General features: G+C 42.7%; 1 protein-coding gene across 3 annotated transcripts in view; it reads left to right on the forward strand.

The window, feature by feature from the left end:
* Positions 1-9,474, forward strand: part of GART (phosphoribosylglycinamide formyltransferase, phosphoribosylglycinamide synthetase, phosphoribosylaminoimidazole synthetase) — a 28,956-nt gene extending 19,482 nt beyond the window's left edge. For all 3 annotated transcript variants that reach the window (XM_045902523.3, XM_045902525.3, XM_064579244.1), the window contains exons 17-22: positions 4,332-4,538; positions 5,569-5,706; positions 6,965-7,095; positions 7,388-7,529; positions 8,511-8,626; positions 8,714-9,474. In XM_045902523.3, coding sequence (XP_045758479.1) covers positions 4,332-4,538; positions 5,569-5,706; positions 6,965-7,095; positions 7,388-7,529; positions 8,511-8,626; positions 8,714-8,905 — 926 coding nt within the window. In that variant the 3' untranslated portion in view covers positions 8,906-9,474. The remainder of the gene's footprint in view (positions 1-4,331; positions 4,539-5,568; positions 5,707-6,964; positions 7,096-7,387; positions 7,530-8,510; positions 8,627-8,713) is intronic.
* The last annotated feature ends 5,611 nt before the right edge of the window (positions 9,475-15,085 follow it).

Here is a 15,085-nt window from a genome sequence, read left to right on the forward strand (position 1 = left end):
AAAGGAAATTTTGTTTGGAAAACCATTGGGAGGAAAAATGCATTATGGGAGAAAACTATGGGTAGTTAGTGCACATATAACTATATATATATCGGGGGAAAAAAATTTTTTTTTTTAAGATTTTATTTATTTGACAGGCAGTGAGAGAAGGAACACAAGCAGGGGGAGTGGGAGAGGGAGAAGCAAGCTTCCCGCCGAGCAGGGAGCCCGATGCAGGGCTCAGTCCCAGAACCCTGGGATCGTGACCCAAGCCAAAGACAGGCACTTAACGACTGAGCCACCCAGGTATCCCTGTATGGAAAATTCTTAATTATTGGGGTTTCTCAGAAAAAATAAGACTGACCTTTTTTACCTCTTTTTGCTTTATTAGCTATGTTTATAAGGCATAAGATCCTCTCATGTAACTGGTAATCTCAAGCTCTGTCAAGATGGAACCAGGAACCTTCCAGGAAGGGAAATGGTAGCCTGTGCAAGGGATAAACGGGACCCAAACCAAGGTATAGAGAAGGGAGACAGATTGGAGAATCACTTTGTGCTTAGAAGAAAAAGAAGTCCCAGGTTTCTAGTTAAGCAAGTGAATGGATGGTAACATCCATAACACAGGAGGAAGAGTAAATTTGGAGTAGGAAGTAGAAATAGTGTTTTGGTTTTTCTTTTCAAATATTATCTATTTATTTTTAAAGATTTATTTACTTATTTGAGAGCGAGAGTGCAGCGGGGAGGGGCAGAGGGAGAGAACCTCAAGCAGACTCCCCGCTGAGCCCAGAGCCTGACAAGGGGCTCAATCTCAGGACCCTGAGATCATGACCTGAGCCAAAATCAAGAGTCAGATGCCTAACCTACTGAGCCACCCAGGCGCCCCTCTTTATTTTAGAGGAGTGGGGGGAGTGCAGCTCCGTGCAAGGTAGGGGAGAGGCAAAGGGAGAGAGAATCTCAAGCAGACTCTGCACTGAATACAGAGCCCAACGTGGGGCTTGATCTCACGACCCTGAGATCAAGATCTGAGCAGAAATCATGAGTCGGACACTCAACCAACTGAGCCACCCAGGCGCCCCTGGAATAGTGTTTTAAATCTTCAGTGTGTTTATTGTAAGGTGTCTGAGAGCAGAAGTTGCTATCAGGCTGAAGTTAGGTTTGGTGCTCATATGCAGATAGTAATAGTTATAGCCAAGAGAGTGGGGGGACTACAAGGTTGTTCCTCAGTGTTCTGTCTACTTTAAAGATTGACAAAGGTAGAATTACTGGAAAAGCACAGTCAGAAGCAGGGAGTGAACCATGTAAAAGTATCATGAACTCCAAGGATTTGAACACAACACTGGTCAGCAGTGTCAGGTACAGCAAAGAGATCTGGGATAAGAACTAGAAATAAGCCAGTATGATTCAGTCAGCTCAAAAAGCATGTCAGTGAGTGTAGATACCACCTGCCACATGATTGTGGGGGGGAATGGGTGGCAGAGATACAGGGACAGTGAATGGAGGTTGCTGTTTGAAGAAACTTATTGGTAAAAGGGAAGGGGGAGTCATTACTTACACTCATGGCAAAATGAGCACCAGGGTTTTCCCTCCCTGTTTTTATAGGGTAAAGAGACAGAGGAACTGCTCCAACTATCATGGTCAACTAATATACATTGGTTTGAGGCAACAGAAACTAAAGAAGGTCACATAAAGTAGCCCCTTTTCCCAGTTAAGAAGGGCTTAGTGAGATGAGCAGACTAGGAGTGAGGGCTTGAGGAAAGGAGTAAATAATAAAGCAGACTAGGAGAAACAAGAATGAGACAACAAGCAGCACTGAAGATGAAGGCGAAGCTGGTTGGGTGATTTTTCTCCCAAAGTATGAGCATGTATAGCCTTGAAACATGAATGAAAAAAAAATTGGGTTGATCCAGTCAGGCTGGCCAAGTGGAGAGGTCACTCGTGAGGGGAAGCAGCTATGGGTGCACGTGAGTAGATGTGCTGAGCCAACGGTAGAATCAGTACGTGAAGCTAAGAGAGAACCTGAAGAGTCAGAACTAGGTCATGATGTAGAGTTGATATCACCGTATTCCCAACGGCCATTGTGGTTGAGTCACACAAATGTCTGTGTCCCAGTAAAGAGGAAAGTCAGACCCTTATATCAGCCTCTGAGATTTCTAGGAATCATACTCCGACAACAGATTTAGGTAAGGCGTTTACAACATAAAGTTGCAACTGGTTATATTACTCCTGACAGATCTGATCATTTGTAGAAACTGGGCTCTTAGCCTGTCAGGGTTTGTTTGTTTGCTTGCTTACAAACAAATACTTTGTAAATCATTTTGCTAAAATGAGATCATAGTTTGGTAATCTGCTATTTATTCTGCCATTTACTATATCAATATCCAGCTGTCATAATAGCGTTGTTTTTGAGATGAGTATTCCATTTTTTTATATGCGTATACCACTGTTTGGTTTTATGTTGCTGTTGACTTTTTTTTTTTAATTTTTTTTTTTTTTAAGATTTTATTCATTTATTCATGAGAGACAGAGAGAGAGAGAGAGAGAAGCAGAGGGAGAAGCAGGCTCCCAAGGAGCAGGGAGCCCGATGTGGGACTCGATCCCAGGACCCTGGGACTATGACCTGAGCCGAAGGCAGACGCTTAACCATCTGAGCCACCCAGGCGCCCCCTGTTGCTGTTGACTTTTGACTATTGATACAACAGTGAACATCATAGTAGCTAAATCTTTTGAGCTCAACTTTTAAGAAAGAACATTGCCCAGTTCGTAGAAATGGAATTAAGTCTGATAGAGGAGAAGGTTCATAGACATGCGATACTCCTTAAAAATTGTATCAACTCTAGAGCATTAAAGAACTGATTATCCAGGGTGCCCGACTGGCTCAGACAGTAGAGCATGCAATTCTTTATCTTGGGGTCTTGAGTTCATTCAAGCCTCACGTTAAGGGTAGAGTTTACTTTAAAAAAAAAATAAACAAAAATAAAGAACTGATTATCCAACAGATACACCAAATTAATAAGGGGAACTGATCATTAACCCTATTATTTAATAAAAAGCTAAATCCGTGGGGCGCCTGGGTGGCTCAGTTGGTTAAGCGACTGCCTTCGGCTCAGGTCATGATCCTGGAGTCCCGGGATCGAGTCCCGCATCGGGCTCCCTGCTCGGCAGGGAGTCTGCTTCTCCCTCTGACCCTCCTCCCTCTCATGCTCTCTGTCTCTCATTCTCTCTGTCTCAAATAAATAAATAAAATCTTAAAAAAAAAAAAAAAGCTAAATCCGTAATGGCTTCCCTTCCTTAGGAGCATCATAAGTAAATATTTAATTTAGTATAGGTTTGGCAAGTCAGATCCCATAACTACAGATTCCAAAGAACCATCCAAATTTAAATTATATGTATGTTGTGTTTGTGCCTTTACTTAAAAATTTTTATTAGAGATTTTTGTTGTATTGTAACAGACCTAAATCTAAAATTTAAAGTAAATATGGGAAGGAGTGCCTGGGTGGCTCAATCAGTTAAGCGTTCGACTCTTAATTTCAATTTCAGTTCAGGTTGTGATCTCAGGATCCTAGGATCAAGCCTTGTGTTGGGCTCCACGCTCAGCCAGAAGTCTGCTTGTCCCTCTGCCCCCCGCAACCCCCGCCACCGCGCATGTGCACATGTGTGCTCTCGCGCTCTCTCAAATAAAATCTTTTTAAAAAGTAAAGTAAATAGGGGTGCCTGGGTGGCTCGGTCGTTAAGCGTCTGCCTTCGGCTCAGGTCATAATCCCAGGGTCCTGGGATCGAGCCCCACATTGGGCTCCCTGCTCAGCAGGAAGCCTGCTTCTCCCTCTCCCACTCCCACTGCTTGTGTTCCTGCATATCTCTGTCAAATAAATAAAATCTTTAAAAAAAATAACAAAGTAAATACAGAGGGACAAGGTTTTGATTTTAACCTTTTATATAGCGTAACTATTTTTAAATAGTGGATATGTTTCTTCTAAATCTGTAACATAAGCCACCTAGTTTTGCATCATACTTAGGGTACGTTTTGGTCATCGCTAAGACCCAGCTTAACATCCGCAAACCTTTACTGGAATTCAGCTGGTAACACAATTAATCCATTAAGGGATTTCTAAGAACTTAGTTAATGCAGCACAAAACCTCACTTAACTGTGAATACTGGCCAAGTGTGTCAGCAAAAATGTTTGATATCTGAGGTACAAATGGATCCTACCCCAAAATTGTGAAAAGGCCAGTTTATAGTTCTACCCTATATAAAATAGCAGTGCTGCTTATAATTTCCACAGCTTTGTATAAAGGCATACATTATATTTTGTGTGAGACAATAGGTTAATCAGACAACTCTTGCCTGTTTTCAGATGCCCAGACCTGGAGGGTCCCCAGGATCTTCTCATGGTTACAGCAGGAAGGACACCTCTCTGAGGAAGAGATGGCCAGAACATTTAACTGTGGGATTGGGGCTGCCCTCGTGGTATCAAAGGATCTGACAGAGCAGATTCTGAGGGATATTAAGCAGCACAAGGAAGAAGCCTGGGTGATTGGCAAGGTGGTTGCATGTCCTGAAGGTAATCACTCTTTGATTCGTTGTTCTTAGTATATAACCTGAAATACAACTCTGCCCTGCCTCCGAAGCTGTGCCCACCTTTTAGTCGAACCATTGGTATGGCAGCTGCGTTTCCACAGCTGTAACATGACAACGCCCAAGCTAGTAACACATTTCTCTTCATTTCTGCCTGACACCTCTGTGTAGTAGTCCTATGCGCAGCTACACCCCACAGGACAACCTGTAACCAATGAGGTGAATAAATACCCACTTCAGAGACAGAAGAAGGGAGCAGTTCTGAGGCAGAGTCTTCCTGGCTCTTTTGAGGGTCGCAGTGGAATCAAGTCCCAGTTGCCCACAGTGGTGACCAGTTTAATAACACACTCTTATATTGTCTCTCCATATCACTTTTCCCAGATCCTCCCTCTGGTTTCCTGGGATCACTTCCCAGAGTAATCTTCCCACAGGCAAGACCTTGTCTCAAGCGAATTCAGGGAATAGTGAAGCAAGCACCCTGACAAGTGCTGTGTATACTCAGGACTCTGTTAGAAGTACTAGAAATTAGCAGAGTAGCAGAAAACCAACTCACATTAGCTAGGAGATGCCAGGGCTTGCCGATTATGTCCGTGTCTGCCTTTTGTTCCTTCATTATGTAGGTTTCATTTCAAGCAGGTTCTCCAAATACCAGAAGGATATCTTGAGCCCACATCCTTGAGCTCACATTGCAATCGGTAAGGGAGGCCCTCTCTTCCTCAACATCCTGTGTCAGATCTTTGAATAGCCTTACTTGGGTCACATGCCTCCCCTGAGGCCACAAGATAGTGACGTGCTGTGGCTTTTAGTTGAAGTAGGTAATTATACATGTTCTCTTTCAGGAAGTTTTTATGAATGAGTAACATTAAGTACTACAAGTCTGTTCTTCATTTTAGTCCTTGCATATCTTATTTTCAGAATGAAGTATTCTCAAGTTTTCATAAAATACTTTTCTTTCCATTATTACTGTTAATTCACAGTTGTTCCATTCTTATTTACTGGGTGTGTTTGAAATGAAGGTTCTCCTCGTGTGAAAGTCAAGAATCTGATAGAAACCATGCAAATAAATGGCTCAGTATTGAAGGATGGCACTCTGAAAAATCATTTCTCTGTCCAACCAAAAAAGGCAAGAGTGGCTGTCCTAATATCTGGAACAGGTAAGATATGCCTTCTTCTTTACTGTGGGGCTGTAGAAATGCTCTTTCCAGGTGCTTGGGTGGCTCAGTTGGTTAAGCATCTGCCTTCGGCTCAGGTCATGATCCCAGGAGCCTGGAATCAAGTCCCACATCGGGCTCCCTGCTTAGCGAGGAGTCTGCTTCTCCTTCTGCCCCTCCCCCTGCTTGTGCTCACGCACAGGCTGTCTCTCAAAAATTAATTAATTTTAAAAAGAAATGCTCCTTCCTCCTCTCCCCCCCCCCCCAAAAAAAACCTCCTTCCAATTGTGAGCAAACTGTCAGTAGAGCGGGGACAGGGGATCATTAAGGACTTTTATTCTGTGTCCTCAGTCTTTCTACTATTCTCAGGCTTTTGAGACACCTAAAGGAAGAGTAGAGGGTATAAGGAAGATGATTGAAGAAAGAGAAACCAGAAAAGATGGAAAATCCAACTTTCGTATCATAGCTTTCTAGTTAAAAAGTCTTAAAACAGCTGAGGTGTTTTTTGTTTTTTAATTGGTAATAAGAATATGAAATTTATGGTTGGCTCTTGTGGATAGAGGAGTAAAATAATAATAAGAGTATCATATTCTCTCAGATGGAGATAGCATATTTATTTTTCCCACTACTGTAAGTAACATTGCTATGAACATTTTTGTAAATATACAGTACATTTCTAGGTGCATAGCTGATTATTTCTTTAGGATACATTCCCGGAAGTGTAACTGCTTTCCAAGTCCATTTTAAGATTTCAATATACTTTAGGCCCAAGTTGATGGTAAAGTAAAGAAGCTATTGTAAGGGTCATAGTGGTTTCTTCTTAAGAGGGTTGATTTTTCAGAGCATCTGGCTAACTCAGTCGGTAGAGCATGTGGCTTTTGATCTCAGGGTTGTAAGTTCAAGCCCCACATTGGGCATAGAGATTGCTTAAAAAAAATAAAATCTTAAAAGAAAGAGAGTTGATTTTTCTTACTTATTTAAGCAGCTTATTCCTCACCAGTTTTTAAATCATGTTATACTGTTTCTTTTACTGTGCTCGATCATAAGATACTATTTTGCAGGAGCAATTACATATCCTAGAACCGAGAGTGCCTATGTTTTCATAAGAGATTGCTCCATTCAAGAGAAAGGGAATTTAAAAGCCTCACATATTTTGCCATTCTTTTCTAAGACATTTATTCGGAAATCTTGACATTCACTATGCAAAATGGAACATACCTTTATTAAGAAACTTGCGCTTACTTGTGTGTTTCTCTTTCAGGATCAAACCTGCAAGCTCTCATAGACAGTACAAGGGAGCCAGGTAGCTGGGCACACATTGTTGTAGTTATCTCCAACAAAGCCGCAGTGGCTGGTTTAGATAAAGCCAAAAGAGCCGGAATTCCCACCAGAGTGAGTTACTTTGAAAAGCGTCTTTCCTGCAGACTGTATTTAATCTCATAACCCCCCCACCTCCCCACCTCCCCAACAGGACTTCCATCTGTAAGGGCAGCTTGTTCTTTGGATCTCTGGACTACGGTGTGTGCTGGGCTTGCCTTTCTACTTCATCCTCTCCATTCCTTAATTCTTCATATCAGAGGTGTCTTCATGAGAAAGAAGGGAAATGTGGTCTATGTACAGGTTGAGTTTTAAATCGTTTTTGGTAATTCATTGAAAAAGTTGTGCCTATCTTTTTCTGTTACAGGTAATTAATCATAAATTATATAAAAGTCGTGTAGAATTTGACACAGCAATTGACCAAGTCCTTGAAGAGTACTCCACAGACATAGTGTGTCTTGCAGGATTCATGAGAATTTTATCTGGCCCCTTTGTCAGGAAATGGGATGGTAAGCAAAAATTGTGTGATGCCACATTGAGAAATCAACTGAATACAGAATGCAGGGTCATTAGCTTCCCAAACAATCCCAATGGTGAGATATTTACTGGGCCATTTTAACACAGGTCATAATTTAATTTCCTTTGCCTTAGCTCAGAGAATGACCCAATGATCATTTTATCTGCACTTTTTATCAGTTTTCTTTGGCCTGCTGTAATTAATCACTTTTTCTAAAAGAAGCTTAGGTTACTCACATTACTCATATTTCATCTTCTGAGTAAATACTCAGTAGAGACATTCTTACTTGTGTAGAAGCAAAAGGAAGTGATTGCCTATATCCCACAATGAAGAGTCCATCCTCTCCTTAGGAAGTGTAGACCATTGCCACACATGGCAAGGTAGGCACTGTTTCTGGAAAACATGCCTTGTGTTACTGTGTCTTTGTGTTTTGACTGCATCCTATTGTCCTTTTTTGTGCACCTGTTTGGACAATAAATGGATTCTCTCTCCAAAGACTTCCTGTTTTCTTAAGTGAATATGGTTAGACAGAGTCCTTGTGGTGTAGTGAAAACTGGCTGAGCCGTGGTGCCGTAAGGCACAGAACTAGCCAGTCTAGCATCTGGCTGGTGGACATGCCGCTTCATGCTTAGAAGTCAAGCACATAGATGCAATGCAGGAGTCTCCTGTCTTTCTAACAGTACGTGCTAGCGGCAGGCCGAATTTTCCTCAAGAGCTCTGTAATCTAGAGTTGACCTCCCTGCCCTGCAGGCGTCTCTTCAGTTGTACAAGGCGGGAGTTTGCTGCCCCCAGGGCCTCCTGGATGAAAACCTTTATTTCCCTTTACGTCATTTCTGTCTTTTACGAAGAAACACCCATCCCAGAGAAATCCTTTTCCTCCTGACCCCTGATTCTAGACAGAAAAACATACATTCCTTTGGTAGAGTACATAGGAGTTTTAAATTCTGACCACTGTGTTTTTACTAATTTCCAGGGAAGATGCTCAACATTCACCCATCCTTGCTCCCTTCTTTTAAGGGTTCAAATGCCCATGAGCAAGCCCTAGAAGCCGGGGTCACAGTCACTGGTTGTACTGTGCACTTTGTAGCTGTGAGTATTTCTACCAAAATATTATTAGTGTCTATATGTAAATTGTACTAGCTAGAAAGTAATGTTCAAAACTTCTTCCTTCTCCAGGAAGATGTAGATGCTGGACAAATTATTTTACAAGAATCTGTTCCAGTGAAGAGAGATGACACTGTTGCAACTCTGTCTGAAAGAGTGAAATTAGCAGAGCACAAAATATTTCCTGCAGCCCTCCAGCTGGTAGCCTGTGGAGCTGTACGGCTTGGAGAAAACGGCAAGATTCGTTGGGTCACAGAAGAGTGAAGCCTCCCAACCCGGGAATAGAGCCAGTTCTGAAAAAAGTCTGGCTATTTGCATGATGACTTTTACCATGGACTCAGCCGAGAAGAACAGATGCTAAAAAAGAAGTCCTCACCCTCACCTCTGGCTGGTTTTTTTTAAGGAACAGAGATTCGTTAAAAACAAGACTGGTACAGCATGTCTAAGACCTAGGTGTGTCACCTCCAGTGGTCTTTGAGGGTTTACCTGTTCTGGACCTTCTGGTTTGTAATCAAGTTGGTCATTCAGAATTCCTCTCACTTTCAGCCAGACAAGATACCAAAACTAGTCTTCTTCTGAATGATACTGCCTCCATTTTTTGTAGTTATATGTGCTCTAGTATTTGAAGAGTTAACCCACAAGGCTACTAAGTTAATATCTCTCCCCTATATTATTTATCTGTATGGGTTTGAATTGAGACTTCTCTACCGTAATTATCCTGATCATAATTTAGGGTCATAAAATTGGTGTGTAGCTCCCATTTCTGAGAGAGAGTGTACTTTGTGCTTTGAAATATCATTAAACATCTCTCTAATTATTGACAGTTTCTATACCACGCAGATCTTAGCTTCACAGTTATTCTATGGGTTATCAACATCCATACTTTTTATAAATACTAGAAGGTTAAAGGGAGAGTTTTGGTGGCCTCTAGAATCAAACATAGGACTGAGGCATGTTACTCATCCTATCTGTCTCTGTGTCCCCACCTACTAACGTAGGCAAATGCCTATCATAGTTGTTTTGATAATTAATACGTGTGAGATGCCAAAAACCATGCTTGGCACAGAGTAGGCCCTCAAAGGTCAGCATTTATTTCATAGCTCTTCCCAGTTATGAAAGCTCTTGTAACTCAGTATTCCAGCAAGTATATCTCGAGCATAAAATTGAGAATGGTGATAAATAGAATATTGGAAGTGTGGTAGGTGCTGTTTGGGAGGAGTGAGGGCAGTCTCCCCAGACTAGTAAAGAGTATAATGGCACTGATGTGTTTTCCACTCTGGCCATTCATTTCCAATCCGGATATGCAATCCTGGAACTGGGAGGTCTAGGTTAACCTACGAGGCACATGTACATGACCCCAAGCTTGGTACCACATTTCTCCCATAGCGGAGTGAACAGGGAATGACCAACCAGCCCAAAGGCAGCCAGCAATCCTTAGACTACTGGGCAGCCTTCAGGGTGATGTGGCCTAAGGTCTGCCTGCGCAACAGGAGTGTACCTTATTGGCAGGATAACCAGGAGGCCCTGTTCGAATTCTCCCTGGGAGTTTAAACTCAAGACCTAACAGCAAAGCAGTCATTTTATACAGAAGATACAAATTCTAGCCTTACAAAAGGAAAGAGTAGGGGGGGTAAGAAGAGAGGCACCTCTACCAACAGACCCTAATTCACTGCCCCTGGTGCAGGTAGGTTTCCCCAGACCCAGGCAGCTGGCCAATGATGTCACCCTTACTCACACTGACTATAGTCAGCAACAACCATCAAATTGGAGGTTGAGGTGCATCATTTCACACAGGTCCCTTTGCTGTAAAAACAACTGATTGATTTGTTCTGGAGAGTTCACTCGGCATTAAATACCTATTACATACATGCCAAACATTGTCCTATGAAGTTTACAGAAAGTTAAAGATACAAAGGAAAATGTTATTGGTGGATAAAATCACAAACTAATAAAAGTAGAGACTAATAGGGGTTCCTGGCTGACTGAGTCGGTGGAGTGTGCAACTCGATCTTGCGGTTGAGTTTGAGCCCCATGTTGGGTGTAGAGATTACTTAAAAATAAAGTCTTAAACAATAAAACCTTAAAAAAAAGTAGAGGCTAATAGTACCAGCATGCAAATTAGAAAAATCAATGTAAGCTTATGACTTCAGAAATACAGGTTTTTTTGGTTTTTTTTTTTTAAGATTTTATTTATTTATTTGACAGAGAGGGAACACAAGCAGGGGGAGTGGGAGAGGGAGAAGCAGGCTTCCCACCAAGCAGGGAGCCTGATGCGGGGCTCGATCCCAGGATCCTGGGATCATGACCTGAGCCGAAGGCAGACGCTCAACCGACTGAGCCACCCAGGCACCCCAGAAATACAGTTTTTTAGCCCTTACTCTGATACTAAGTTCCACCAAAGGGAATGTGAACTCCATGTAAGGTTATTGATTCCATATCTTGGGATAAGAAGAATCAAAATGTGTCTGAATTATCTGGTTGCCAGAAACCAAAAAACATTTGAAAATAGGGACGATACTGAAAGAACAAGGAAATCAGCTTCAGGGGTGTCCTACTATCTTAGTTTGGGATAAACAGTATTATTTGGATGTGATGAGTATATGAGCAGCCATTAGTTTATAATGATACTCAGAGAAAAGGTCATTTAAGTTACGAAAAAGTCAATACAAGAAAAGTGAAGACAAGGTTAATATTTTATTGTAACAAATCTGTACATTTATCTTTTATTATAAACGGCTTTGTATATACGCAGGAATAAAACCAATCAGCCCTTGGTCACACCTTGTGTTCCTGTAGAAAGATTGGGCAGAGGGGGGTGGGGGTCCAACTGTTAATCACCTCTACTGGTCTCGTAAGTCAAAGGAGTTAAGTGTGAGTTACAGAACAAGTAAGCCAAACGTTCTCCAGAGGATTGTTGTAATTTCTAAGAGAAACTTCATGGTCTCTAGATGTTCCTTCTCAGATTTTTTATTTAACTCTTTCTAACTGCTATACAAACTTCTTAAGTAACTCAAGTACAACATAGTATCTAATCATAATAAAGTTTAATAACTGGTACAGCTGCTAGATCCTCATTTTTTTCAACACAGTTCCCTCGGCTGTTCTCTCTTACGCTAAGGGAGCAGAACCACAGCCAAAGTCTTGCCCCGGGAGGAGACTGTCAAGGACACTGCTGCCAGGCCATCTCAGGCTCCACTGGCTCCACACCCAGGGGGCACTCCATCTGCCCTGTCCCCACAACTGAAACGCACTCTGCCTGCCTGTGTCTCTGGGTCACTCCATGCTTTGTGACTGAAATCCTATTAAAATCTGTCTATCTGAACTGCAATCCTAGTCCTCAGTCCTCCCATCTGTTAACCTGGTGATTCTCAGTCCCTTGACTGCTTCCGTTATGTGCAAAAACAAAACAAGATCTATCACCAAAAATCATTTTGGTACAAATGCTAATTCCTGAGCCCCACCTGTATTCTAAGCATTGCGATAAAAGCATGAAGATTTCCATATTCCCAATAAATTTCATTAAAAAAAAAAAGGTTCATGCATTGAAGCATTTATGAGCACTCAGAGTCAAACTGCATTTAAAATTTTTTCTGCAACCGGGGCACCTGGGTGGCTCAGTTGGTTAAGCGACTGCCTTCGGCTCAGGTCATGATCCTGGAGTCCCTGGATCGAGTCCCACATTGGGCTCCCTGCTTGGCTTCCAGGGAGTCTGCTTTCCCTCTGACCCTCCCCCCTCTCATGTGTTCTCTCTCATTCTCTCTCTCTCAAATAAATAAATAAAATCTTAAAAAAAATAAAATAAAATTTTTTCTGCACCATTAAACTCCAAACTTTTACAGGAAAAAAATTGTTTTGTTATAGCAGTATCACTCAGTCCCTTGACTGCTTCCGTTATGTGCAAAAACAAAACGATCTATCACCAAAAATCATTTTAAATTAAATATTCAGCTGACAAATCTATTAGGTCGTCCTTCACTTTGTTGAAAGCCAAGTATTGAAAACCTTCCAGTTTTATAAAGGATTTATTTTGCTTTCTCAGCATGCACAGCAAATCGGCCTTTTCAATTGTGCCTTTGTTTGGTGCCCCGAGGGTGTTCACAGCACCCTAGTGAGATTCAGGATGGGTGCAAGGTGTGCCTTTCTTTTGCAAAATGATGGAATATTGTTCAGAGGGAGGTGGGACTGCTTTGAACCTTCAGGGATTCGTGACAGACTACCCTGACCACACCTAGCTCATTAGCTTAGAGCCGGAGCTTGGGCGCTGCAACTGAGCGGGAAGGAGAGTGTAGATGATTTAGGTAATCCGCATGCACAGCTCACAGAGCTCCGCAGCACTAGGACTCTGAGCAATCAAGTGAGAGAAAGGTCTTCAAAGGAGCCTGAGAATGAACCAACAGTGCAGTTGGGAGCCACCGAAGCTAGGAGAAGGGTGTCTCAAGGAACAGGGAATGAGCTTCTGGTTCTAGAGGCCAGCCCATCACGCACCTTTCAGCAAGCCAGAAAGCCCAGCATCTTACATCCATTCCCTTGCACGGGAGGCTCTGGAGCCCCAGGTGTGCTGGCCAGAATGCAAACATCCGTGATAGCCCTGGAGGAAGCGAGGAGGAGGCAGCTTCCGCCAGAAGCTAGATCTGCGGGACAGGTGCGTCCAGCCAGAGGAAAAGGAGAACGCTAGAAGCTTAAAAGTTTTCCATCTGGGAGGGCACCGTTTGGATGATACAGATTCCTGGAGTCCCCTGAACGAACGTATGAGGATCACACAACCGGGGTATTTGTCTGCTCAGACTGCTGTACCAAAACACCACAGACCGGGGCTTACCCAGAAATTATTCTCTCGCCGTTCTGGAGGCTGGACGTTCAAGATCAATGTTTCTGAGGCCACCTTCTCACTGCGTCCTCACCTAGCCTTTCCTTTGTGCACATGCATTCCCAGTGTCCCTTTGTGTGTCCAGATTTCCTCCTCTTATAAGGACACCAGTCAGATTGGATAAGGGGGCACCCCAATGGCCTTATGTTAACTTAATCGCTCCTTTAACGGCCCGATTTCCTATTTCCTACATTCTGAGGTACTGGGGAGCTAGGAGTTCAACATACAAATTTGGGGAGGGGAAGAAAACAATTGAGCCCCTAACATCTATTACCTTCTCCCAAAATTTGTGCCAGTTTTCAGGTGGCCCTTCTGGGACAGAGAGCCACGACTGCAGTGGCATCTTCTGGCCACTAGACGAGCCAGCCCGACCGCCATCCAGGCTTGGCTGTTGCTAGAGATCATGTTGAATAGGTGAGAGTAAACTCTGTGGGAGTCCTGGTGGGATTTTTCTAGATCGATATATATTGTTAAGTGAAAAGGGTAAAGGAAAGTATGTAGGCATACTATGCTTCTATTTATATATTAAAGGGAAATGGGAGTAAAGGGGCTTTTTTTTTTTTGAAAGGTAGAGAAGTGGGGAGAGTTAGAGAAAGGGAGGGAGGGGACGGGGCAGGGTCAGAGAGAGACTCTCGAGCAGACTCCCCACTGAGCACAGAGTCCGACGACGTGGGGCTTGATCTCACAACCCCAAGATCAAGAGTCAGATGCTTAACCAAATGCACCACCCAGGCGTCCCAAGGGCATTCCTTTTTTTTTTTTTTTTTAAGATTTTATTCATTTATTTGAGAGAGAGGGAGAGAGTGAGCACGAGTTGAGGGGGGAGCATAGGGAAGGGGAGAAGCAACTCCACACTGAGCAGGAAGTCCAACATGGGGCTCAATCCCAGGACTCTGGGATCATGACCTGAGCCCCAAAGACAGACACCTAACCGACTGAGTCCCCCAGGTGCCCTCCCAAGGGCTTATGTGTTGATTATCTCCACAAGGGCACACAGCACCTGCTGCCATTGCCTCAGTAAAGGACGGGGGCAGGGATGAGAGGGGAGATTTTTCAGGCGTATTTTGCTTTTTAAAAACTAATATTCAATTTATTAAAGTTACACATTCAAAACTCAGCTTACATATCTTATTTTTTTATTTTTTAAATTTTATTTATTTTTTAAGTAATCTCTACACCCAACGTGGGGCTCGAAATCACAACCCCAAGATCAAGAGCCGCATGCTCCACCTACTGAGCCAGCCAGGCAACCCTATTTCTTAGTAAACATTAACCATTATTGTTAAAGGGACTTTGGTTAATACTTGACTCCATCGACACAGGAAAACACTCGAGGCTGAATTTTAAGTTTTCTATGTTTGTTTTCCTTCTGCAATACTTTTATTATCTGACTTAAGACTTAAGAATTCTCTGAGAATTACTTTGATACCTTAAAAACTTGTAAGCTGATGGCTAAAATTCTCTTAGATATGCTGACAATATATGTAAATGTAAGAAGATTTCAATTTTTTTAGAAGATTTTATTTGAGAGAGAGAGAGAGCACGCTCACATGAGCGGGGTGAGGGGCAGAGGGAGA

This window comes from Mirounga angustirostris, unplaced genomic scaffold, assembly GCF_029215605.1.
Source record: "Mirounga angustirostris isolate CCGP_5_RB_7025 unplaced genomic scaffold, mMirAng1.0.hap1 SCAF_1, whole genome shotgun sequence".
In the NCBI taxonomy this organism is placed as follows: Eukaryota; Metazoa; Chordata; class Mammalia; order Carnivora; family Phocidae; genus Mirounga; species Mirounga angustirostris.